Here is a 26,838-nt window from a genome sequence, read left to right on the forward strand (position 1 = left end):
ATTACATTCTCTAGTATCTCACTGGTATCTAGAATTTTACTTAATAATATTTGCCAAATTTGGGATGATTTATACAGTGAATTCAGAAATGTGTGGTCATTATAAACATTTTATAGATATAAATGGTAATATGACATCATTGTTTAATTGTTCTTATTAATATTAATGAGTCAGTTCAGCATTATTCAATTAGCAAGGGCCCTATTTAAAATACTTTGGTGGTTGTAGTTGCTACTGGTATTAAGTCAAATTTCTGCCTTTCAATCGGCAAAACAAGTAAAGTGAAATACTAGTAAATCAGAGATTTAAACATTTTAAAAATATTTTATTATCATTTGCATTGATTGTGTGTGCATGCATTTCATGATGCGTCTCATTCTTGATGAGATTTTTTTATGCATGCCTGCAATCCTAGTATATTAGATATACCAGCATATTCAGCGTAATATCATAAAAAACATAAATACATGTACATATCAGCTGACGAAACGTTCTGAATTATCTGTTGAAACCTTTTCTTTACAATATATGCATCATGTTTTTTTAACTGAGGCTAGTACAAAACATGCATCATGGAGTTTAATTGCAACAGTCTCATCAAAGCAGAGTTGGCCATGTTGAGTCACATATGTACATGACTACGTGTTCCCCACTAACTACAATAAACCAAGAACTGTTGAATCCCAAGGGGTTTCATGAAACTAAGATACAGCGAAACAAAGAAACACTTCAAAAAAACAACAAAACAAAGAAACGCGCTCCCTATGTTCATCAAAAATGATTTAGATTCACTGGGGATAACTACTTGATGATAGTGACAATCTCCAGATGGACAATGTTTTTTTTACCAGTCATTGGGTTTCAACTCCAAGAGCTTGTTCTTATATGTACATGTATATGCATAAATCCATCAGCCGTACTTTCATCAATTATATTCATTAAGAATCATCCATTAATGGTTTCCTCTTTCTTGAATCCACAGATTATGCACATGCATGTTGCATCGGTTGAAAAGCTACCTTTAACGACTGCCGGCTCACCGCTACAAATCCGTTGTAAGAACTTCCAAGCAGCGACATTTATAATCCCACGAGAGCGAGATTGCCAGGATATTTTCATCTCATTATGTAAATTATCCAAGCCAGGTATGACTTTTATAGTGTTCCACATTCCACTCCAGCTTGAAATAAACATGCGTATGAAACTATTTTTTCTATGCTTATTTTTCAACCCCTATTGGTGATTGAAAATGAAATTAAAAAATAATTATAGGAAGATTTAGCATCGAAAGTTTGGTGAGAAAAATAAAAAAACTGTGTGTTATGTTATATCCAGTACAGTGCAAGCATGAGTTAAAATTTAGCTAGCTTTGATTTAGGTTAACTTGCCTTCAAAACTGACACATACATTTATTTAAATTGTGCTGAGTACCCATATTGGTAAAATGGGTAAATAATACAGAGAACAAAGACAAAGTCAGCTGATAACCAACCTAGGCTGTATTTGTATCGTATCCGTATACATTTACATTTATTCTTGTGTTGTTTCCGTCATTTGAGTCATTATTTGGACAACACAGAATTGATCAATTGAAATTCTGTGTACAGTAACTCTATGAAAATTTATCAGTTTCCATACATTGAGATCACATCTGTTCAGAACCACATGTACCGGTAATCATATTACTTATTGTCCAAGCTCTTCATTTACTATTATTTTTTACTTCCTTTTCAAGAAAAACAGCCAGGTTGTTTTTTACTTCTTATGTGTGTTTTTGATGTGGTTCTTTTTCATTTGCATTGCTACCCAAACTAAGTAGCAAAGCAAATGCTCTTTGTACTTCTGTATACAGTCTTTACTGCCACTAAAGTAGCTTCAGCCACATTGCCTAATACAACATTGTTTTTCATAGCCAATTTCTAATTGGAGTAGCCACTTCGCAAATGAATGAAAGGAAAAATCATGAATTTGTCAGAAAATTGGAAATCAAAATGTTCTACTGTAAAACATACTTTATATCAAGCATTATGTTTTCCTCAATATATTGTAGCGAAATCTAATGGAATTTATCATTTATCACTGTACTGCGAAGCCTGGTACTACTTTTTTGTCATATTATGTTTTCCTCGTGTTTAATTTGCATTTCTGTAGGTAATGACTTGCGTTTAAATGATGACAAGTAATTTGTAAAATTACTCTTGGTGGCCAAAGTGGCACATTTTATTGTAGCGAAATCTAAATGGAATTAACCATTAGCTACTGAAAATGGGTTAGCGAAGCCTGGTACAATTTTTTTGTCATATTATGTTTTCCTCGTGTTTAATTAATTTGCATTTCTGTGGGTAATGAACTGCTTTTAAATGACAAGTCTTGTAAAATAATTTGTGAAATTACTCTTGGTGGCCAAAAAGTGGCACAATTTATTGTAGGGAAATCTAAATGGAATTAACCATTAGCTTCTGGAAAGGGTTAGCGAAGCCTGGTACAATTTTTTTGTCATACATCATTTACAATGTTAACATCTTTCAATCATCAGATTTCTTTAAACATTTGTTATTGTATTGCATGTAATGTTTCTTCTGAGTATGTGTAGGTGGTTTCTGTGTGTGGAGGGAACGAGGTAAAACAGTATCCTCTTTACACCTGTACGTGCTTAGACTGAGTGATTCAGTAGGTCAAAACATTATATGGTACAGTAAATGAGCCTATACAACAGTCTTTATAGACCACTGTATCTGGTATATGTCTCCATGGAAACTGAGTTACCAAAATATTATAAAACCTGTACTTGTATATTTACTGATTTTGCTGAACTGAGAAACCTTTGGCACCAACATGTGTAGGTATCAGATTTGTTTGACATTGAAGTGTGCCACATTGTAGAAATTCACTATTGAGGATGGTTGTACACATGTATTTGGTACAAGCTACTAAAATTTGCTTCATTAAATTAAATAAATGCACCTGTGATGGTGGTGCAGAAAGTGCAGGTCATTGAATTAAATTAAACCCTTCAAGCAACGCTTTGAGTCTTAAACTCAACGTTTATAACCCTACACAAAATAAGCTGGCATCAGTTTCCAATTTTCCTTTTAAAATTAACCGAGAAATACATAACATTTTGGCAGACAAATTATTAATATTCAAAGGAATACATCATTGTGAGGATAAACGAATCAAATGAAACCTCACATATTGTATAGTGAGACAAGCTATTGCCTACAGTAGAGACTGGTAAATGCTGTCAGTTGATATCTCATTCTTCTCTATACAAACCTGATATGGCAAGATCATATTATACATGTCCAGCAGTCTATTAGATTCATATCTATAATTTCCTGAAATTTAAAAGAACTTGTCTGGCTCTAGTGTATTAAACATTAATAGATCCATATCTATAGTTTCCTGGAATTTAAAAGAACCTGTCTGGCTCTAGTGTATTAAACATTAATAGATCCATATCTATAGTTTCCTGGAATTTAAAAGAACCTGTCTGGCTCTAGTGTATTAAACATTAATAGATCCATATCTATAGTTTCCTGGAATTTTAAAGAACCTGTCTGGCTCTAGTGTATTAAACATTAATAGATCCATATCTATAGTTTCCTGGAATTTAAAAGAATCCTATCTGGCTCTAGTGTATCAAACTTTAATAGGTCCATATCTATAGTTTCCTGAAATTTAAAAGAACCTGTCTGGCTCTAGTGTATTAAACATTAATAGATTCATATCTATAGTTTCCTGGAATTTAAAAGAAACCTGTCTGGCTCTAGTGTATTAAACTTTAATAGATTCATATCTATAGTTTCCTGAAATTTAAAAGAAACCCGTCTGGCTCTAGTGTATTAAACTTTAATAGATTCATATCTATAGTTTCCTGAAATTTAAAAGAAACCCGTCTGGCTCTAGTGTATTAAACATTAATAGATTCATATCTATAGTTTCCTGAAATTTAAAAGAACCTGTCTGGCTCTAGTGTATTAAACATTAATAGATCCATATTTATAGTTTCCTGGAATTTAAAAGAACCTGTCTGGCTCTAGTGTATCAAACATTAATAGATCCATATCTATAGTTTCCTGAAGTTTCAAAGAAACCCGTCTGGCTCTAGTGTATTGAACATTAATAGATTCATATCTATAGTTTCCTGAAATTTAAAAGAACCTGTCTGGCTCTAGTGTATTAAACTTTAATAAATTCATATCTATAGTTTCCTGAAGTTTCAAAGAAACCCGTCTGGCTCTAGTGTATTGAACATTAATAGATTCATATCTATAGTTTCCTGGAATTTAAAAGAATCCTGTCTGGCTCTAGTGTATTAAACTTTAATAAATTCATATCTATAGTTTCCTGAAGTTTCAAAGAAACCCGTCTGGCTCTAGTGTATTGAACATTAATAGATTCTTATCTATAGTTTCCTGAAATTTAAAAGAACCTGTCTGGCTCTAGTGTATTAAACTTTAATAGATTCATATCTATAGTTTCCTGAAATTTAAAAGAACCTGTCTGGCTCTAGTGTATTAAACATTAATAGATCCATATCTATAGTTTCCTGAAATTTAAAAGAACCTGTCTGGCGCTAGTGTATCAAACATTAATAGATTCATATCTATAGTTTCCTGAAATTTAAAAGAAACCCGTCTGGCTCTAGTGTATTAAACTTTATGGGATTCATATCTATAGTTTCCTGAAATTTAAAAGAAACCCGTCTGGCTCTAGTGTATTAAACTTTAATAAATTCATATCTATAGTTTCCTGAAATTTAAAAGAATCCTGTCTGGCTCTAGTGTATTAAACTTTAATAAATTCATATCTATAGTTTCCTGAAATTTAAAAGAATCCTGTCTGGCTCTAGTGTATTAAACTTTAATAAATTCATGTCTATAGTTTCCTGAAGTTTAAAAGAACCTGTCTGGCTCTAGTGTATTAAACTTTAATAGATTCATATCTATAGTTTCCTGAAATTTAAAAGAACCTGTCTGGCTCTAGTGTATTAAACTTTAATAGATTCATATCTATAGTTTCCTGAAATTTAAAAGAAACCTGTCTGGCTCTAGTGTATTAAACTTTAATAGATTCATATCTATAGTTTCCTGAAATTTAAAAGAAACTCGTCTGGCTCTAGTGTATTAAACTTTAATAGATTCATATCTATAGTTTCCTGAAATTTAAAAGAAACCCGTCTGGCTCTAGTGTATTAAACTTTAATAGATTCATATCTATAGTTTCCTGAAATTTAAAAGAAACCCGTCTGGCTCTAGTGTATTAAACATTAATAGATTCATATCTATAGTTTCCTGAAATTTAAAAGAACCTGTCTGGCTCTAGTGTATTAAACATTAATAGATCCATATCTATAGTTTCCTGGAATTTAAAAGAACCTGTCTGGCTCTAGTGTATCAAACATTAATAGATCCATATCTATAGTTTCCTGAAGTTTCAAAGAAACCCGTCTGGCTCTAGTGTATTGAACATTAATAGATTCATATCTATAGTTTCCTGAAATTTAAAAGAACCTGTCTGGCTCTAGTGTATTAAACTTTAATAAATTCATATCTATAGTTTCCTGAAGTTTCAAAAAAAAACCGTCTGGCTCTAGTGTATTGAACATTAATAGATTCATATCTATAGTTTCCTGGAATTTAAAAGAAACCCGTCTGGCTCTAGTGTATTAAACATTAATAGATCCATATCTATAGTTTCCTGGAATTTAAAAGAACCTGTCTGGCTCTAGTGTATCAAACATTAATAGATCCATATCTATAGTTTCCTGAAGTTTCAAAGAAACCCGTCTGGCTCTAGTGTATTGAACATTAATAGATTCATATCTATAGTTTCCTGAAATTTAAAAGAACCTGTCTGGCTCTAGTGTATTAAACTTTAATAAATTCATATCTATAGTTTCCTGAAGTTTCAAAGAAACCCGTCTGGCTCTAGTGTATTGAACATTAATAGATTCATATCTATAGTTTCCTGGAATTTAAAAGAATCCTGTCTGGCTCTAGTGTATTAAACTTTAATAAATTCATATCTATAGTTTCCTGAAGTTTCAAAGAAACCCGTCTGGCTCTAGTGTATTGAACATTAATAGATTCATATCTATAGTTTCCTGAAATTTAAAAGAACCTGTCTGGCTCTAGTGTATTAAACTTTAATAGATTCATATCTATAGTTTCCTGAAATTTAAAAGAACCTGTCTGGCTCTAGTGTATTAAACATTAATAGATCCATATCTATAGTTTCCTGAAATTTAAAAGAACCTGTCTGGCGCTAGTGTATCAAACATTAATAGATTCATATCTATAGTTTCCTGAAATTTAAAAGAAACCTGTCTGGCTCTAGTGTATTAAACTTTAATAGATTTATAGCTATAGTTTCCTGAAATTTAAAAGAAACCCGTCTGGCTCTAGTGTATTAAACTTTAATAGATTCATATCTATAGTTTCCTGAAATTTAAAAGAATCCTGTCTGGCTCTAGTGTATTAAACATTAATAGATTCATATCTATAGTTTCCTGAAATTTAAAAGAACCTGTCTGGCTCTAGTGTATTAAACTTTAATAGATCCATATCTATAGTTTCCTGAAATTTAAAAGAATCCTGTCTGGCTCTAGTGTATTAAACTTTAATAAATTCATATCTATAGTTTCCTGAAGTTTAAAAGAACCTGTCTGGCTCTAGTGTATTAAACTTTAATAGATTCATATCTATAGTTTCCTGAAATTTAAAAGAACCTGTCTGGCTCTAGTGTATTAAACTTTAATAGATTCATATCTATAGTTTCCTGAAATTTAAAAGAAACCCGTCTGGCTCTAGTGTATTAAACTTTAATAGATTCATATCTATAGTTTCCTGAAATTTAAAAGAAACCTGTCTGGCTCTAGTGTATTAAACTTTAATAGATTCATATCTATAGTTTCCTGAAATTTAAAAGAAACCTGTCTGGCTCTAGTGTATTAAACTTTAATAGATTCATATCTATAGTTTCCTGAAATTTAAAAGAAACCCGTCTGGCTCTAGTGTATTAAACTTTAATAGATTCATATCTATAGTTTCCTGAAATTTAAAAGAACCTGTCTGGCTCTAGTGTATTAAACATTAATAGATTCATATCTATAGTTTCCTGGAATTTAAAAGAATCCTGTCTGGCTCTAGTGTATTAAACTTTAATAAATTCATATCTATAGTTTTCTGAAGTTTCAAAGAAACCCGTCTGGCTCTAGTGTATTGAACAGTAATAGATTCATATCTATAGTTTCCTGAAATTTAAAAGAACCTGTCTGGCTCTAGTGTATTGAACATTAATAGATTCATATCTATAGTTTCCTGAAATTTAAAAGAACCTGTCTGGCTCTAGTGTATTAAACTTTAATAAATTCATATCTATAGTTTCCTGAAGTTTCAAAGAAACCCGTCTGGCTCTAGTGTATTGAACATTAATAGATTCATATCTATAGTTTCCTGGAATTTAAAAGAATCCTGTCTGGCTCTAGTGTATTAAACTTTAATAAATTCATATCTATAGTTTCCTGAAGTTTCAAAGAAACCCGTCTGGCTCTAGTGTATTGAACATTAATAGATTCTTATCTATAGTTTCCTGAAATTTAAAAGAACCTGTCTGGCTCTAGTGTATTAAACTTTAATAGATTCATATCTATAGTTTCCTGAAATTTAAAAGAACCTGTCTGGCTCTAGTGTATTAAACATTAATAGATCCATATCTATAGTTTCCTGAAATTTAAAAGAACCTGTCTGGCGCTAGTGTATCAAACATTAATAGATTCATATCTATAGTTTCCTGAAATTTAAAAGAAACCCGTCTGGCTCTAGTGTATTAAACTTTATGGGATTCATATCTATAGTTTCCTGAAATTTAAAAGAAACCCTTCTGGCTCTAGTGTATTAAACTTTAATAAATTCATATCTATAGTTTCCTGAAATTTAAAAGAATCCTGTCTGGCTCTAGTGTATTAAACTTTAATAAATTCATATCTATAGTTTCCTGAAATTTAAAAGAATCCTGTCTGGCTCTAGTGTATTAAACTTTAATAAATTCATGTCTATAGTTTCCTGAAGTTTAAAAGAACCTGTCTGGCTCTAGTGTATTAAACTTTAATAGATTCATATCTATAGTTTCCTGAAATTTAAAAGAAACCCGTCTGGCTCTAGTGTATTAAACATTAATAGATTCATATCTATAGTTTCCTGAAATTTAAAAGAACCTGTCTGGCTCTAGTGTATTAAACATTAATAGATCCATATTTATAGTTTCCTGGAATTTAAAAGAACCTGTCTGGCTCTAGTGTATCAAACATTAATAGATCCATATCTATAGTTTCCTGAAATTTAAAAGAACCTGTCTGGCTCTAGTGTATTAAACTTTAATAGATTCATATCTATAGTTTCCTGAAATTTAAAAGAAACCCGTCTGGCTCTAGTGTATTAAACTTTAATAGATTCATATCTATAGTTTCCTGAAATTTAAAAGAACCTGTCTGGCTCTAGTGTATTAAACATTAATAGATTCATATCTATAGTTTCCTGGAATTTAAAAGAATCCTGTCTGGCTCTAGTGTATTAAACTTTAATAAATTCATATCTATAGTTTTCTGAAGTTTCAAAGAAACCCGTCTGGCTCTAGTGTATTGAACAGTAATAGATTCATATCTATAGTTTCCTGAAATTTAAAAGAACCTGTCTGGCTCTAGTGTATTGAACATTAATAGATTCATATCTATAGTTTCCTGAAATTTAAAAGAACCTGTCTGGCTCTAGTGTATTAAACTTTAATAAATTCATATCTATAGTTTCCTGAAGTTTCAAAGAAACCCGTCTGGCTCTAGTGTATTGAACATTAATAGATTCATATCTATAGTTTCCTGGAATTTAAAAGAATCCTGTCTGGCTCTAGTGTATTAAACTTTAATAAATTCATATCTATAGTTTCCTGAAGTTTCAAAGAAACCCGTCTGGCTCTAGTGTATTGAACATTAATAGATTCTTATCTATAGTTTCCTGAAATTTAAAAGAACCTGTCTGGCTCTAGTGTATTAAACTTTAATAGATTCATATCTATAGTTTCCTGAAATTTAAAAGAACCTGTCTGGCTCTAGTGTATTAAACATTAATAGATCCATATCTATAGTTTCCTGAAATTTAAAAGAACCTGTCTGGCGCTAGTGTATCAAACATTAATAGATTCATATCTATAGTTTCCTGAAATTTAAAAGAAACCCGTCTGGCTCTAGTGTATTAAACTTTATGGGATTCATATCTATAGTTTCCTGAAATTTAAAAGAAACCCTTCTGGCTCTAGTGTATTAAACTTTAATAAATTCATATCTATAGTTTCCTGAAATTTAAAAGAATCCTGTCTGGCTCTAGTGTATTAAACTTTAATAAATTCATATCTATAGTTTCCTGAAATTTAAAAGAATCCTGTCTGGCTCTAGTGTATTAAACTTTAATAAATTCATGTCTATAGTTTCCTGAAGTTTAAAAGAACCTGTCTGGCTCTAGTGTATTAAACTTTAATAGATTCATATCTATAGTTTCCTGAAATTTAAAAGAACCTGTCTGGCTCTAGTGTATTAAACTTTAATAGATTCATATCTATAGTTTCCTGAAATTTAAAAGAAACCTGTCTGGCTCTAGTGTATTAAACTTTAATAGATTCATATCTATAGTTTCCTGAAATTTAAAAGAAACTCGTCTGGCTCTAGTGTATTAAACTTTAATAGATTCATATCTATAGTTTCCTGAAATTTAAAAGAAACCCGTCTGGCTCTAGTGTATTAAACTTTAATAGATTCATATCTATAGTTTCCTGAAATTTAAAAGAAACCCGTCTGGCTCTAGTGTATTAAACATTAATAGATTCATATCTATAGTTTCCTGAAATTTAAAAGAACCTGTCTGGCTCTAGTGTATTAAACATTAATAGATCCATATCTATAGTTTCCTGGAATTTAAAAGAACCTGTCTGGCTCTAGTGTATCAAACATTAATAGATCCATATCTATAGTTTCCTGAAGTTTCAAAGAAACCCGTCTGGCTCTAGTGTATTGAACATTAATAGATTCATATCTATAGTTTCCTGAAATTTAAAAGAACCTGTCTGGCTCTAGTGTATTAAACTTTAATAAATTCATATCTATAGTTTCCTGAAGTTTCAAAAAAAAAACGTCTGGCTCTAGTGTATTGAACATTAATAGATTCATATCTATAGTTTCCTGGAATTTAAAAGAAACCCGTCTGGCTCTAGTGTATTAAACATTAATAGATCCATATCTATAGTTTCCTGGAATTTAAAAGAACCTGTCTGGCTCTAGTGTATCAAACATTAATAGATCCATATCTATAGTTTCCTGAAGTTTCAAAGAAACCCGTCTGGCTCTAGTGTATTGAACATTAATAGATTCATATCTATAGTTTCCTGAAATTTAAAAGAACCTGTCTGGCTCTAGTGTATTAAACTTTAATAAATTCATATCTATAGTTTCCTGAAGTTTCAAAGAAACCCGTCTGGCTCTAGTGTATTGAACATTAATAGATTCATATCTATAGTTTCCTGGAATTTAAAAGAATCCTGTCTGGCTCTAGTGTATTAAACTTTAATAAATTCATATCTATAGTTTCCTGAAGTTTCAAAGAAACCCGTCTGGCTCTAGTGTATTGAACATTAATAGATTCATATCTATAGTTTCCTGAAATTGAAAAGAACCTGTCTGGCTCTAGTGTATTAAACTTTAATAGATTCATATCTATAGTTTCCTGAAATTTAAAAGAACCTGTCTGGCTCTAGTGTATTAAACTTTAATAGATTCATATCTATAGTTTCCTGAAATTTAAAAGAATCCTGTCTGGCTCTAGTGTATTAAACATTAATAGATTCATATCTATAGTTTCCTGAAATTTAAAAGAACCTGTCTGGCTCTAGTGTATTAAACTTTAATAGATCCATATCTATAGTTTCCTGAAATTTAAAAGAATCCTGTCTGGCTCTAGTGTATTAAACTTTAATAAATTCATATCTATAGTTTCCTGAAGTTTAAAAGAACCTGTCTGGCTCTAGTGTATTAAACTTTAATAGATTCATATCTATAGTTTCCTGAAATTTAAAAGAACCTGTCTGGCTCTAGTGTATTAAACTTTAATAGATTCATATCTATAGTTTCCTGAAATTTAAAAGAAACCCGTCTGGCTCTAGTGTATTAAACTTTAATAGATTCATATCTATAGTTTCCTGGAATTTAAAAGAAACCTGTCTGGCTCTAGTGTATTAAACTTTAATAGATTCATATCTATAGTTTCCTGAAATTTAAAAGAACCTGTCTGGCTCTAGTGTATTAAACATTAATAGATCCATATCTATAGTTTCCTGAAATTTAAAAGAACCTGTCTGGCTCTAGTGTATTAAACTTTAATAGATTCATATCTATAGTTTCCTGAAATTTAAAAGAAACCTGTCTGGCTCTAGTGTATTAAACTTTAATAGATTCATATCTATAGTTTCCTGAAATTTAAAAGAACCTGTCTGGCTCTAGTGTATTAAACATTAATAGATTCATATCTATAGTTTCCTGGAATTTAAAAGAATCCTGTCTGGCTCTAGTGTATTAAACTTTAATAAATTCATATCTATAGTTTTCTGAAGTTTCAAAGTAACCCGTCTGGCTCTAGTGTATTGAACAGTAATAGATTCATATCTATAGTTTCCTGAAATTTAAAAGAACCTGTCTGGCTCTAGTGTATTAAACTTTAATAGATTCATATCTATAGTTTCCTGAAGTTTAAAAGAAACCTGTCTGGCTCTAGTGTATTAAACTTTAATAGATTCATATCTATAGTTTCCTGAAATTTAAAAGAATCCTGTCTGGCTCTAGTGTATTAAACATTAATAGATTCATATCTATAGTTTCCTGAAATTTAAAAGAACCTGTCTGGCTCTAGTGTATTAAACTTTAATAGATCCATATCTATAGTTTCCTGAAATTTAAAAGAATCCTGTCTGGCTCTAGTGTATTAAACATAAATAGATTCATATCTATAGTTTCCTGAAGTTTAAAAGAAACCCGTCTGGCTCTAGTATATTAAACTTTAATAGATTCATATCTATAGTTTCCTGAAGTTTAAAAGAAACCCGTCTGGCTCTAGTGTATTAAACATTAATAGATTCATATCTATAGTTTCCTGAAGTTTAAAAGAAACCCGTCTGGCTCTAGTGTATTAAACATTAATAGATTCATATCTATAGTTTCCTGGAATTTAAAAGAATCCTGTCTGGCTCTAGTGTATTAAACTTTAATAGATTCATATCTATAGTTTCCTGAAATTTAAAAGAACCTGTCTGGCTCTAGTGTATTAAACATTAATAGATCCATATCTATAGTTTCCTGAAATTTAAAAGAACCTGTCTGGCTCTAGTGTATTAAACTTTAATACATGTAGATTCATATCTATAGTTTCCTGGAATTTAAAAGAAACCCGTCTGGCTCTAGTGTATTAAACATAAATAGATTCATATCTATAGTTTCCTGAAGTTTAAAAGAAACCCGTCTGGCTCTAGTATATTAAACTTTAATAGATTCATATCTATAGTTTCCTGAAGTTTAAAAGAAACCCGTCTGGCTCTAGTGTATTAAACATTAATAGATTCATATCTATAGTTTCCTGAAGTTTAAAAGAAACCCGTCTGGCTCTAGTGTATTAAACATTAATAGATTCATATCTATAGTTTCCTGGAATTTAAAAGAATCCTGTCTGGCTCTAGTGTATTAAACTTTAATAGATTCATATCTATAGTTTCCTGAAGTTTAAAAGAAACCCGTCTGTGTCTAGTGTATTAAACTTTAATAGATTCATATCTATGCATGGATGTTTCTGCATAGGTCCAGCATATCTGTTATCTACGCAGGTGTTAATAGTTCTTTTGTTTTTCAGATTGGGTTCAAAATGGCTGATTAGTGGCCATTTTAGTGGATTTTTACATTCAGTGGATTTGTAGGCATTTGTGCTTGGGATTTTGTTCAAGTCCGGTATATACATATACTAAAGAGATATGCTGTTATTTCTTGGCATATCAGTCGCACATTTTGCTCTGTGTCTTCTCTATACATGTATTATAAATATAACATACAATGTTTATGCACACACACTATAATATAATCTTACCAGTACATTCAAAATGTATAAGAACTATTGAATTATAATGGTTGTTTCATTAACTTAATCCTGTGCGAAAATCATAAGACAAAATATGTTGTTTTCTCTTGCACCTCCGGCTTCCTGAAAATATAAATTTTGTTATACATATTTAGTCAATTACCGGTATAGAGAATTTCTTGTTACAATGAATGCATTTACTACAGTTCACACAAAGCTTTGTATTCACAGATTGCCAATAGCAATGAGTATATGCGTTTATCTGTCCTGACTTAAATTATTCATTGCTAGACTGATCATCACTGATAGCAGTTCAGTGTTCACACCCTATGACTTTCACTATGTGATTTCATTCATTTAACGAGAGTGTAATTATTATCGCAGTACAGACAGTTATTTGGTGATGAAACACTTCAATGTGTTTGCGGACGGCGTATATTTCTAGGTTCAAGTCTTCTTTACAGATGAGTAGAATGAAACTCATCGTATCATTATCTTATTTAATTTTATTTGCATACGTCATTCGACTCACTGCTCAGTCTTAAGCATATCACTCTGACACTATGTTGTATTTACAAGTGATTTGTATGAATACAAAGTTCACTTAGTAAAATGGTATGATATCACAGGGTTGTAGTCTTTGTCGTTGTTGGCGGATTTATGAAGGTGTTTTAGAATTAGTATATCGCTACTTTCTAAATTCATGATAGTTATTCCTTGTGTCTTACATTTACACAGAAAAATAATTATTCTGTATCTTGGTGACATGCAATGCGAGATTATCATAGTTTGTGTGATTGCAGCATTTGGCGCCTGCTTTCTTCATCAAAATTCCCTTTTAAATGGGTCTATACATGTATATTTATAGCACAGGATACAATTATCTCTGTACATCATCAAGTTGTCTTATAGTCTTTCAGATCAAGACTTAATGAACAAGGCTTGGATCCATAACAGTTGTTTTCAATGGATCTCTGTTCTAGTCGCACCATACCTGCTGTCGTAATTGCACGGCTGATTTGTTGCTCAATTTTCACAAACCATATGCAGTCGTAAATGACCTCTTTTCGTGTGTATCGAGCAAGATTGGTAATTGTGTTTTCATGACAAAATTATGAACAGTGCCTGATTTTCAGTATAATTTGATGAAGATGACTGCCTTTCAAAACTACATGTACCTATACAGGGAATAGTCATTACATCAATTGACCACCCACCATTATACAAAATATTAGCATTTTCAAAATACTGTAACACCATTCACTTTCACAGCAACTCACTCAATTTTTATATTTTATATTCAAAGGGCAATATTACAATAAGATTCCAGTTTTGGCTTCTTTTTTATTTAATATTCTTGTTTGTATTTTTGTTTTTAAATATGAATTTAATTATTTATTTTCTCATACAGTACACTTTTATTAAATTTTTGTTTTGCTGGCAGTTTTTTTAAAAGTTTTAACCACAAGGGGATGGTTAAGTCTGGCGCACATGAGAGCTATCAGCTCGGGCAAAATTCATTCAATGCTGTTTGCTTAAGCAAATATCTTCCATGTGCGCGCAACTTTACACAAGATTTTAGTCACTCGTGGCGAAATGGTAAATATCTATTGTGTTTGATAAATTTCGCAACGAGTGGCAGAATTCTTTACGTGTGCGGTGAAATGAAAGCAATCTGCTTACGCGTACTCATAAATGATCATTTTTCGCGAATGTTTAAATAACAACAAAATGACTGCCCCCACGAAATGGAGTGAGACCGATATCGCTGTTGCGTAGGATGTAAGTGATAATAATGAACACTAAATTACAAATTGAAATGATAAAAAGTAGTACTAAGTAAATAAAATATCATGATATTATAAAATACACGCCATATGATACATGTACATCAGATTTTAATTTATTCACTCAGTTTTAAGAATTTGCTATGTGAACAGTTCTGTTGTTTTACATCTTCATGTGGATTTATATATAGCAGATTTTACTATCAACAAAAATAGCCGGTGTATAATATTCAATAATACATTTAATGTAGCTTTGGGATAGTGCTGTATCTGGTGTCTGTCAACCGTCCGGCTGTCTGTACATGGACAAAACTGAAACTGAATCTCATTTTGTGTGTCTAGCTGCTTTGAGGAGTGTAGATGACAAGTGTGCCAGTTAGCTAATAAAATCTATCAAAAAATCGGTTGTTTTATTATTCATAATGTAGATTTTATTCAAATAGTGTTTTCTCAATCACCAAGCAGAGTGGGTATTACCGGTCAATCAATCGAATATATTCATGTACATGTACTTTCATTCTATTTGGTTTAAAACCATGATAGAATTCAGTTGTATTATTTATGATCAAAACAGAGTAGCGTGATGAATTAGTACAAATGTACTTTAAAAGAGCGAGTACATGTATGAAAGTGTATATGTATATATGAGATTGGGAAAACTCGCTACCTGTCAAGGACACTAGAACATTCCAGAAGTACTCTGCACTGTTCTCATTTGAACTAAAAAATTTTAAAGAATACTTCGTGGTTTAGAGTAGTTTGCTTATAATGAGACGATTTCTTTCCTACCTGCACGCAGAAGAGATAATTAGCTCAATATCTAGGTAAAGTAAAGTATAATAGATGTACACGTACGTGCTGCAAACATTTTATACAATAGACGTGGAGTTCATGATATTTCAAAATTTAGTTATTCTTCAACTTCCATTGTGTTTAACAGCATTTTATAGTAATTATGCTTTGTTTTCATGTGCTGGTAGTGTAATTATACCTCGTCGTTAATGCAGTAGTAACAAACTACTGGTACATTTGTACTTGTATATAAAAAATGGTCAATGCTCAGTTCATGGATGTTCCAACACAGGAAACAAAGGAAATGTCGACACTGATATTTCTATATCTCTCTCAATATGTATTGTAACAGAAATTGACAATAATTTTGTTGTATCCATAGTGTGCTGGTTATGATTTGTATTTAGTTCCTGTTTTATTCACGATTGAAAGCTGTAGCACAAAATAGCACAAAACCTGACACTAGAGAATGAGTGAAAGGAGGATGATAAACGATTATTTAGTCTGCTAGCTAATTATTCCTTATATGGTCATTAAATGGAGAACAACATTTGTCTGAAAAAATTATTTTCCATAGGGATATGTTAAAGTAATATTTCAGTATGTCAGTATTTAATAATAATTTGTGACAACCCTAAGTACCAAATACATGTACAACCAAACAAAATCTTGAGATGTGATGAGGCATATTTCTCATAGGTATCAATGGTAAATTGGTGCAAAATCACCTTGTTTGATCCATTTTTTGTGTTAGAATAATTTATTATGATCATATTTTTTTATCTGTTTTTTTATCTGTGAAGAACTGAATGAAATAATTTTAAAATAATTATGTAACAGCCAAGGGAATTGCATTATGTTTTAAACATATGCAACTACCTTAACAGTCATTCTTTTTGTGAATTAACATTTTGTTGCATATGTATGTATTTTTTTTTTATATAATTTTCACTAAATTTCTGAATTGTGCCAGCCTTAGATCTAGTTTTGACAGCAATTTTGATTTTTTTTTTTTTTTGAAATAAGATTTTTTTATGAGAGGTATCAAAAGTTGACACTTATGGTAAATTCTAATATTTTTCTCATTTTTTCCTTCTTCTCCACTTATAGTTGTTTTGGAGGACCTTTACGCTTTCCATTATAATTCTCCTAATTTACAAATCAGCAAAAGTTCAGGATGGAATTTATTCGACATGGAAACTGACTACAGCAGAATGGGCATCCCCAATGATAACTGGTGCGTCTCTTCAGTCAATAAAAACTATGATGTAAGTACATTCTATAACAGCGGAGCGTTGTAAAGTATTATGCATGTGAGCGTGCACAATATGTTATCGCATCCACTGGTTGTGCTACCCCCATCACATGTACATGTAGTCATGAACAGCCTCTACCTCGCAAGTTTAACGGATAATTTCTCGATAGTTGATGGTATTAGCACTAGTAAGCCAAAATTGTTGATTTTGTTACTTGTGGCCAACAGTATTGTTTACCTACAAGCCAGTGAGTGAGCTTTCCCACAGATTCTTTTCCATTGTATATGTTAATATTTGTTGGTCATTTGCATACAAGTACATGCGATCGATCTAATATGGTAATGGTGAATATTTGTTCCTACTGTATATAGGAAGCATGTCACTGTAGAGTATGAAATGAGTTCACGTGAAATAAATCAGTAGTATAATGAAAATAAAAGAACCAAGTTAAATGTTACTTCTCAATGAAACAGTAATTTACTGATGGCACTGTTGTTACATGGTACACATGATGCAGACATTCACTGAAACATTGCAAAGACACTTTGCATGTCATACATTTCAATGTACACTGTATATTCAGTATCAAGTCATGTCTTTGTTCCTTACTCGTGTCATTCATTGATTGTTCTGATAAATGTATGAACATTAATTTGTCTCGTTTTGGCAAAGTAGTTATGTAAGTGTGTCTGCTACTAATAGAACAAATATAATGTATTAAAATGCTGCTGTACATGTCCTTTTTAGCTTCTATTGACAGACAGATAGTCAACGGGTGCTTATGTCATGGTTCTGTCTGTCTGTCTGTCTGTCTGTCTGTCTGTCTGTCTGTCAAATTTGTGAACATGATATCTCAAGAATGAATGATCAGAATCAGTTGAAACTGCGCAGTCATATAGTATGGTACAAGTGCATGATTGGGTTTGGGTAAAAATCCATTGACAGATAATTTTGAAAATTTGATAATATGAATTTAATTCTCATTTTATGGATTATACAAGAACCAGTGCTCAGATTCATTTGAAACTTAACAGCCATGTACTATGGAACAATTGGAAATAAGTGCATAGTTAATTAGCTTAATTTGTGTCTAATTAGTGTCAAATTCTTGTTATATAAATAAATACAGATATGTGATACGTATCCCCGTCAACTATACATGCCAACTAACGTGAGTACGCCAGTGTTAGTTGGTAGCTCAAAGTTCAGAAGTAGGGGAAGGTTACCAGCGTTATCGTATCTACACAGAGAAAATCAAGTAAGTATGCACAAATTTAAGTCACATTTTACACATGGAGATCACCATGTGGTGCAGTGTTCACAATGTTTGTCTCCCCAAATCACCAACAAACTAAATTAATTGAACAAAATGTCAAAACTGATTTCTCAGGTACTTCTTGGCCAATTTCATTGTAACTTTGGTATTAACATTACACTCAATGTGTTACTGATGCACAACAGTTTTTGGATTTTTATTCAAAAGGGTCTTAGTAATTTTTTCAGGCATGCCTAATGCAATATTATTCAAACTTAGTGTAAACAACACACATGGAGTTTAGTTTTGTGACTTGATTCAAAATGTACAACTTGTTTATTTGTGGATTATACAATTTTGTACAAAATGAGAATGATCTTATTTTTAGGAAGGGTGTCAGTTTGACTGAACACAACCTGGATAATGTGCCACTAACACCATATTTCAAACATTCTAAATCCACATCTTTCATTGACAAAATTACTAAAAACTGGTCAGCACTATGACATTGACAATGACTTATTCTCATTTATTAACTCTCATTCTAAATTAATGTCGCAGTCCAAAAATAAAAATCTAAGATATAAGATATAATTTTGGACCCCCCCAAAAAAACACAATTCTGTGATTGGTCAGAATTTTAAAAACTAATAAATTATGAAAATCTACCAAATAATTACGTGGATGAATTTTTAGAGCAGGTGAAATTTATAATTTGTTCATGATATATACATGTACGGTGCTTGTTCTGCGGATCCAGTCAGCTACACATGGTACTGTGAGCTATTCAATACTATAGCTGTAAAATCTGTTTATTGGGCCACGAAAACAATATTGCCAAGTACGTGACTTTGTATGTATTACAATATGATTGAATTCTAGGTGTTTTATGACTGACTTGAGAAATATTAACCTTACTGAGGTGGCTCAGCTCAAACTTATAACAACACCTATTCACAACATAATTGCATAGTGAAATGGCAGTAAAACAATAGAATTGACCATATTCCTGTACATCTAATGATAATAACTGTACCATTGTAATTCTACATATACATCGAATATTGCATGTACATCTAAGTGGCTGGAGTGTATATGTAGGATGTACTTTAAATAGTCATGCCCAGCTCCATCTAAGTATTCAAGCAACCATATTAGGCACTCGCCTTGATTGCTTTATCAGAGTTTTCATCCAATCTGACATAGAAATTTAAATTTAAATTGACTTCCTGTTTTTTGCCACACTCTCAGATTTGATCTTCTCCTCCCTACCAACCTGTAATCATTGGGTGATTGATTTGTGGTATTTGACCTTTTATTCTGACCGTATGTCTCACCTTCATGTATGTTTTGAATTTTATTATGCGTTAGGTTGTATTTCACAATTAAAGCATATGTCAGATGTAAGAACATTTTGAAAAGAACTTTCCAACCATATCATTTGTATTGTAACTGCAGTTTTATGTATCTTTTGTCTGTTTAAAATACACTATAATCCATGGATCAAATGGTATATACAACCATGGCCCAAATAGTCTTTCTTTATCCATGGTCCAAATCTCTGCAGTCAGCCTCTCACTTCAGTACTCACAGACTGTACTTTGCTTCGACACCAGCCATCAGCCAATATGCAGGCAGCCTCTCGCTTCAGTACTCACAGACTGTACTTTGCTTCGACACCAGCCATCAGCCAATATGCAGGCAGCCTCTCGCTTCAGCACTCACAGACTGTAATTTGCTTCGACAACAACCAGTATGCAGTCAGCCTGTCACTTCAGCACTCACACACTGTACTTTGCTTTGACAGGCAGCAATATGTCAGTACAGTCAGCCTCTCACTTCAGCACTCACACACTGTACTTTGCTTTGACAGGCAGCAATATGTCCGTGCAGACATCCTCTCACTTCAGCACTCACACACTGTACTTTGCTTTGACAGGCAGCAATATGTCCGTGCAGACATCCTCTCACTTCAGCACTCACACACTGTACTTTGCTTTGACAGGCAGCAATATGTCGATGCAGTCAGCCTCTCACTTCAACACTCACACACTGTACTTTGCCATGACAGGCAGCAATATGTCAGTGCAGACAGCCTCTCACTTCAGCACTCACACACTGTACTTTGCTTTGACAGGCAGCAATATGTCGATGCAGTCAGCCTCTCACTTCAGCACTCACACACTGTACTTTGCTTTGACAGGCAGCAATATGTCGATGCAGTCAGCCTCTCACTTCAGCACTCACACACTGTACTTTGCTTCGACAGGCAGCAATATGTCAGTGCTGTCAGCCTCTCACTTCAGCACTCACACACTGTACTTTGCTTTGACAGGCAGCAATATGTCGATGCAGTCAGCCTCTCACTTCAGCACTCACACACTGTACTTTGCTTTGACAGGCAGCAATATGTCAGTGCTGTCAGCCTCTCACTTCAACACTCACACACTGTACTTTGCTTTGACAGGCAGCAATATGTCGGTGCAGACATCCTCTCACTTCAACACTCACACACTGTACTTTGCTTTGACAGGCAGCAATATGTCGGTGCAGTCAGCCTCTCGCTGGTTTCAGTGCTAGATGTCTGGAAGATGAACAGTTATTACAAGCTATCATTAAAGCCAATCAGAACTGTAAATTTATGTATGTCGTTGACACAAGGCCAAAGGTAAGATGTTACTTAATAATGTAATCCATAAAGTAAAGATTCTGTCATATAAGAGTGCTAAGTACTGGTGAAATGAAATTGAGGACCCATCAACATTTAAATGAGACAAGGGAGTCAGTGATATTTCTTTGAGGTCAGGAATCACAGTATACACTTTACTAGAGCGAGTGATACACTGCCAACCTTTCACTCGGGCCAGGAATCACAGTGATATTTCATTAAGGCAGGGAATCACACTGACATTTCATTAAGGCAGGGAATCACAGTGACATTTCATTAAGGCAGGGAGTCACAGTGACATTTTATTAGGCCAGGAATCATAGTGACATTTCAGTGGGCCATGATTCACAGTGATATTTCATCAGGCTATGATTCACATTGACATTTCATTAGACCATGATTCACAGTGACATTTTATTAGGCCATGAATCACTGTGACATTTCATTAGGACATGATTCACAATGACATGTCATTTAGGCAGGAATCACATAGACATTTCATTTGAGCAGGAATCACATTGACATTTCATTTGAGCAGGAATCACAATGACATTTCATTTGAGCAGGAATCACATTGACATTTCATTAGACCATGATTCACAGTGACATTTTATTAGGCCATGAATCACTGTGACATTTCATTAGGACATGATTCACATTGACATTTTATTTGGGCAGGAATCACAATGACATTTCATTTGGGCAGGAATCACATACATTGACATTTTATTTGAGCAGGAATCACATTGACATTTCATTTTGGCAGGAATCACATTGACATTTCATTTAGGCAGGAATCACATAAACATTTCATTTGGACAGGAATCACATACATTGACATTTCATTTCAGCAGGAATCACATTGACATGTCATTTAGGCAGGAATCACATAGACATTTCATTTGGACAGGAATCACATTGACATTTCATTTTGGCAGGAATCACATTGACATTTCATTTAGGCAGGAATCACATAGACATTTCATTTGGACAGGAATCACATACATTGACATTTCATTTCAGCAGGAATCACATTGACATTTCATTTTGGCAGGAATCACATTGACATTTCATTTCAGCAGGAATCACATTGACATTTCATTTTGGCAGGAATCACATTGACATTTCATTTAGGCAGGAATCACATAGACATTTCATTTGGACAGGAATCACATACATTGACATTTCATTTCAGCAGGAATCACATTGACATTTCATTTTGGCAGGAATCACATTGACATGAGCAGGAATCACATTGACATTTCATTTAATTGAGCAGGAATCACATTGACATTTCCTTTGAGCAGGAATCACATTGGCATTTCATTTGAGCAGGAATCACATTGACATTTCATTTGAGCAGGAATCACATTGACATTTCATTCGGGCAGGAATCACATTAACATTTTATTCTGGCAGGGATCACATTGACATTTCATTAAGCTAGTATTCACAGTGACATTTCATTTGGGTAGGAATCACATTGACATTTCATTTTGGCAAAAATCACATTGACATTTCATTTGGACAGCAATCACATTGACATTTCATTTGGACAGCAATCACATTGACATCTCATTTGGACAGCAATCACATTGACATTTCATTTAGGCAGGAATCTCATTGACATTTCTTTTGAGCAGGAATCACATTGACATTTCATTTAAGCAGGAATCACATTGACATTTCAATCGGGCAGAAATCACATTGACATTTCATTTGGACAGCAATCACATTGACATTTCATTTAAGCAGGAATCACATTGACATTTTATTTGAGAAGGAAACGCATTGACATTTCATTTGAGCAGGAATCACATTGATATTTCATTTAGGCAGGAATCTCATTGACATTTCTTTTGGGCAGGAATCACATTGACATTTCATTAGGACAGGAATCACATTGACATTTTATTTGAGAAGGAAACGCATTGAAATTTCATTAGACCAGCGTGGTGTCACAGTGGCATTTCATTAGGGCATGATGTCACAATGTTATTTATATATTTCATTGTTTCTGGCATTGACGATTGAAATGTTGGATAAAAACATGGCAATCAAAAAAACAATGAGTATATGTGCAGTGTATGCAAAAATACAATTAAACATTGTCACTGAATGAGAAATATCTTTAAATATTTGGTTATATTTATTTGACTTTCACACATCATTATTTTTATTAATACAATAGTAGTATTTGTTTGGATTGAATTGGATGAATACTTCCAAATGGTTTATTTGTACAAGTGTTATAATATTGATTTTGATGGAAGGCATTTCATATTTCTGAATTTAATATCTCTCAATATTTTATTTAAAAAAATCTGCTATTGTTATATACAAAATGAGAATATCTTTCTGTGAAGCTGGTAATAATCATCTTACTCTTGATTATCGTAGATCAATGCTATGGCTAATAAAGCCACAGGTAAAGGCTATGAAAACACAGACTTCTACCTAGATATCAAATTTCAATTTCTGGGAATTGAGAATATCCATGTGATGAGAGGCAGTCTACAAAAACTTATAGAAGGTATGTAACTCTGTTTATCCCCTTCAACTTCATAGTCATTGCCACTAAATTTTAGCGATTTGCACATTTTTGGGGTGTGGCACAGCATTTTCGCCTCTCAGTTAAGGTTAGTCAAGGCCAACATTTCCTGAAACTACTGTAGACTACTTTATTTTTGCTTGGAATTTATTTTCGCTATTTTCGCTGAAGGGATGATTCCGTGAAAATAAAATCCAGCGAATATACTTTTTTTTTCTATATTTCACAGTAAACTGATCAAAAATCAGTGAAAATAAGTTCCATACAAAATGCCCAAAAAGCCTTTTCAGCGAAAATTAATTCCAGCAAAAATAAAGTATTCCACAGTATGCTGAACTATTTTTGCCGACCTTGTTTTTTGAATTGTGAACTTATACATATTTTGCCCATATTCCAATTCAAAATGGCCACCGAAGTAGGGGTTCACGCTCAAGGCAAATTGTAGTCATTGTTTTTATGGAAACATGTTTATAAGAATTTGTATCAACAATTTGTAGCATTTAACAAAATATTGTTTAGCCTGTGTTTTCAAATGTGACTGAATCGTATTCATGGTTAAATGAAATAAATATTTTTTTTTTTTTTTTCATACCAATCTGTTGAGCCTGTGTTTTCAAATGTGACTGAATCGTATCCATGGTAACATGAAATAAATAAAAAAAATTCTCTTTTCATACCAATCTGTATACTGTAATTATAATGTTATGCTTGTATTTTCTCACTAAGTCTGTGAATTGAAGAATCCATCTATGAGTTCATTTCTGGATGGTTTGGAAGCTAGCTCCTGGTTAAAACATATTAAAGCAGTCATGGATACGTCTGTGTTTATAGCCAAGGTATATCCATTGTCAGTTATTTATTGATTATTTACTGAACGTCTAACAAGGTCACAATAGGTTTTTGTATTGCTTCGAACAGTAGAAATTCAACAGGGATCAATTGATCAAATATTAAAATTGAAATTTCCTTACGTCATTGTGTCAGTGAGTTTAATTGACGAAATGGACAACATTAATCAAAACCGTCATTAAAAATCGATGACACAGGAAGTTTTCCCCAATGAGGGTTTTTCTCATCATTTGCCAGGAAATCAGGATTTACAAGATGACTAGATTGCATGGCAACGTCGCTATGAAAACCTCGGGAGTTTTCAACTCAGACAGAATGAAACACTGCATAGCTTTGGGCCAGATAGTAACGCTGGTCAACCTGAGTGAAAAATAAATCATAAATAATTCAGTGATGAGACTGCAATGAGTTCAATTTAGTGAAATTCTAGATGCAACTCATCAAAGTAGACAGAATAGCATGTACTACGGTAATACAAATAGATAAAAGCTTTGTGACATTGATAAAAAGGCATCAGTAATCGCGATAAGATCCTGTTATTTCAATATTGATATATATTTGCAAATATATTTTAATTTTCTTGTCTTAAATATTTAATTTTTAATTTCAATAAAAGTCACATTAGTGTGCAGTGACATTGGTGCACCTGATGTCCATGAGTTTGGTTTATCTATGAATAATAATTATAACAGGTCTTATTGATGTACATTATTCCTTTGTTGTGATTTGTTTGGCAATTCAATTAATGTGTGCTTTGACTGTTTTCATAAAGGCTGTTGCTGAAGAGAATGCCAGCGTTTTAGTACACTGTTCGGACGGCTGGGATAGAACGGCACAGACATGCTCACTGTCTAGTATGATGTTGGATCCTTACTATAGAACTTTGCAGGGTTTCCAGGTAATACATGTACATCTTGTAGTGACATTTCTTCTTCCTCGTTGTCCCAGTATTTGTTCAGAGTATTATATGCAATCCTTCCTAATTTTACCAGGAAATTCAGTGTAACCTTTTACCAAGTATTCTATCTATGCAAAAATAAATGTGATTTCCACAAAGCACAAATGACATAAACATACTCTGAAAGCTGACACAGCTAGTGGCGGGACATGTTCAGCTGTCACAGTGGGTGGTGGGCAGTGTTCAGCTGCACAGTGGGTGGTGGGCCATGTTCAGCTGTCACAGTGGGTGGTGGGCCATGTTCAGCTGTCACAGTGTGTATGGGCCATGTTCAGCTGTCACAGTGGGTGGTGGGCCATGTTCAGCTGTCACAGTGGGTGGTGGGCCATGTTCAGCTGTCACAGTGGGTGGTGGGCCATGTTCAGCTGTCACAGTGGGTGGTGGGCAGTGTTCAGCTGCACAGTGGGTGGTGGGCCATGTTCAGCTGCACAGTGGGTGGTGGGCCATGTTCAGCTGCACAGTGGGTGGTGGGCCATGTTCAGCTGTCACAGTGGGTGGTGGGCCATGTTCAGCTGTCACAGTGTGTATGGGCCATGTTCAGCTGTCACAGTGGGTGGTGGGCCATGTTCAGCTGTCACAGTGGGTGGTGGGCCATGTTCAGCTGTCACAGTGGGTGGTGGGCCATGTTCAGCTGTCACAGTGGGTGGTGGGCAGTGTTCAGCTGTCACAGTGGGTGGTGGGCAGTGTTCAGCTGTCACAGTGGGTGGTGGGCAGTGTTCAGCTGTCACAGTGGGTGGTTGGCCATGTTCAGCTGTCACAGTGGGTGGTGGGCCATGTTCAGCTGTCACAGTGGGTGGTTGGCAATGTTCAGCTGTCACAGTGGGTGGTGGGCAGTGTTCAGCTGTCACAGTGGGTGGTTGGCCATGTTCAGCTGTCACAGTGGGTGGCGAGACATGTTCAGCTGTCACAGTGGGTGGTAGGCCATGTTCAGCTGTCACAGTGGGTGGTGGGCCATGTTTAGCTGTCACAGTGGCTGGTGGGCCATGTTCAGCTGTCACAGTGGGTGGTGGGCAGTGTTCAGCTGTCACAGTGGGTGGTTGGCCATGTTCAGCTGTCACAGTGGGTGGTGGGCAGTGTTCAGCTGTCACAGTGGGTGGTGGGCAGTGTTCAGCTGTCACAGTGAGTGGTTGGCCATGTTCAGCTGTCACAGTGGGTGGTGGGCAGTGTTCAGCTGTCACAGTGGGTGGTGGGCAGTGTTCAGCTGTCACAGTGGGTGGTTGGCCATGTTCAGCTGTCACAGTGGGTGGTGGGCCATGTTCAGCTGTCACAGTGGGTGGTTGGCAATGTTCAGCTGTCACAGTGGGTGGTGGGCAGTGTTCAGCTGTCACAGTGGGTGGTTGGCCATGTTCAGCTGTCACAGTGGGTGGCGAGACATGTTCAGCTGTCACAGTGGGTGGTAGGCCATGTTCAGCTGTCACAGTGGGTGGTGGGCCATGTTTAGCTGTCACAGTGGCTGGTGGGCCATGTTCAGCTGTCACAGTGGGTGGTGGGCAGTGTTCAGCTGTCACAGTGGGTGGTTGGCCATGTTCAGCTGTCACAGTGGGTGGTGGGCAGTGTTC

General features: G+C 34.0%; 1 protein-coding gene across 1 annotated transcript in view; it reads left to right on the plus strand.

Moving 5' to 3' along the window:
* Positions 1-26,838, plus strand: part of LOC100370630 (phosphatidylinositol-3,5-bisphosphate 3-phosphatase MTMR6-like) — a 64,652-nt gene that overhangs the window by 26,286 nt on the left and 11,528 nt on the right. The window contains exons 3-9 of the mRNA XM_085497683.1: positions 983-1,145; positions 16,853-17,010; positions 18,128-18,256; positions 20,787-20,921; positions 23,322-23,454; positions 24,199-24,308; positions 25,094-25,219. Of these exons, the coding sequence (XP_085353809.1) occupies positions 983-1,145; positions 16,853-17,010; positions 18,128-18,256; positions 20,787-20,921; positions 23,322-23,454; positions 24,199-24,308; positions 25,094-25,219 (954 nt within the window). The remainder of the gene's footprint in view (positions 1-982; positions 1,146-16,852; positions 17,011-18,127; positions 18,257-20,786; positions 20,922-23,321; positions 23,455-24,198; positions 24,309-25,093; positions 25,220-26,838) is intronic.

Source organism: Saccoglossus kowalevskii, chromosome 4, assembly GCF_978046115.1.
Source record: "Saccoglossus kowalevskii chromosome 4, keSacKowa6.1, whole genome shotgun sequence".
Classification (NCBI taxonomy): domain Eukaryota; kingdom Metazoa; phylum Hemichordata; class Enteropneusta; family Harrimaniidae; genus Saccoglossus; species Saccoglossus kowalevskii.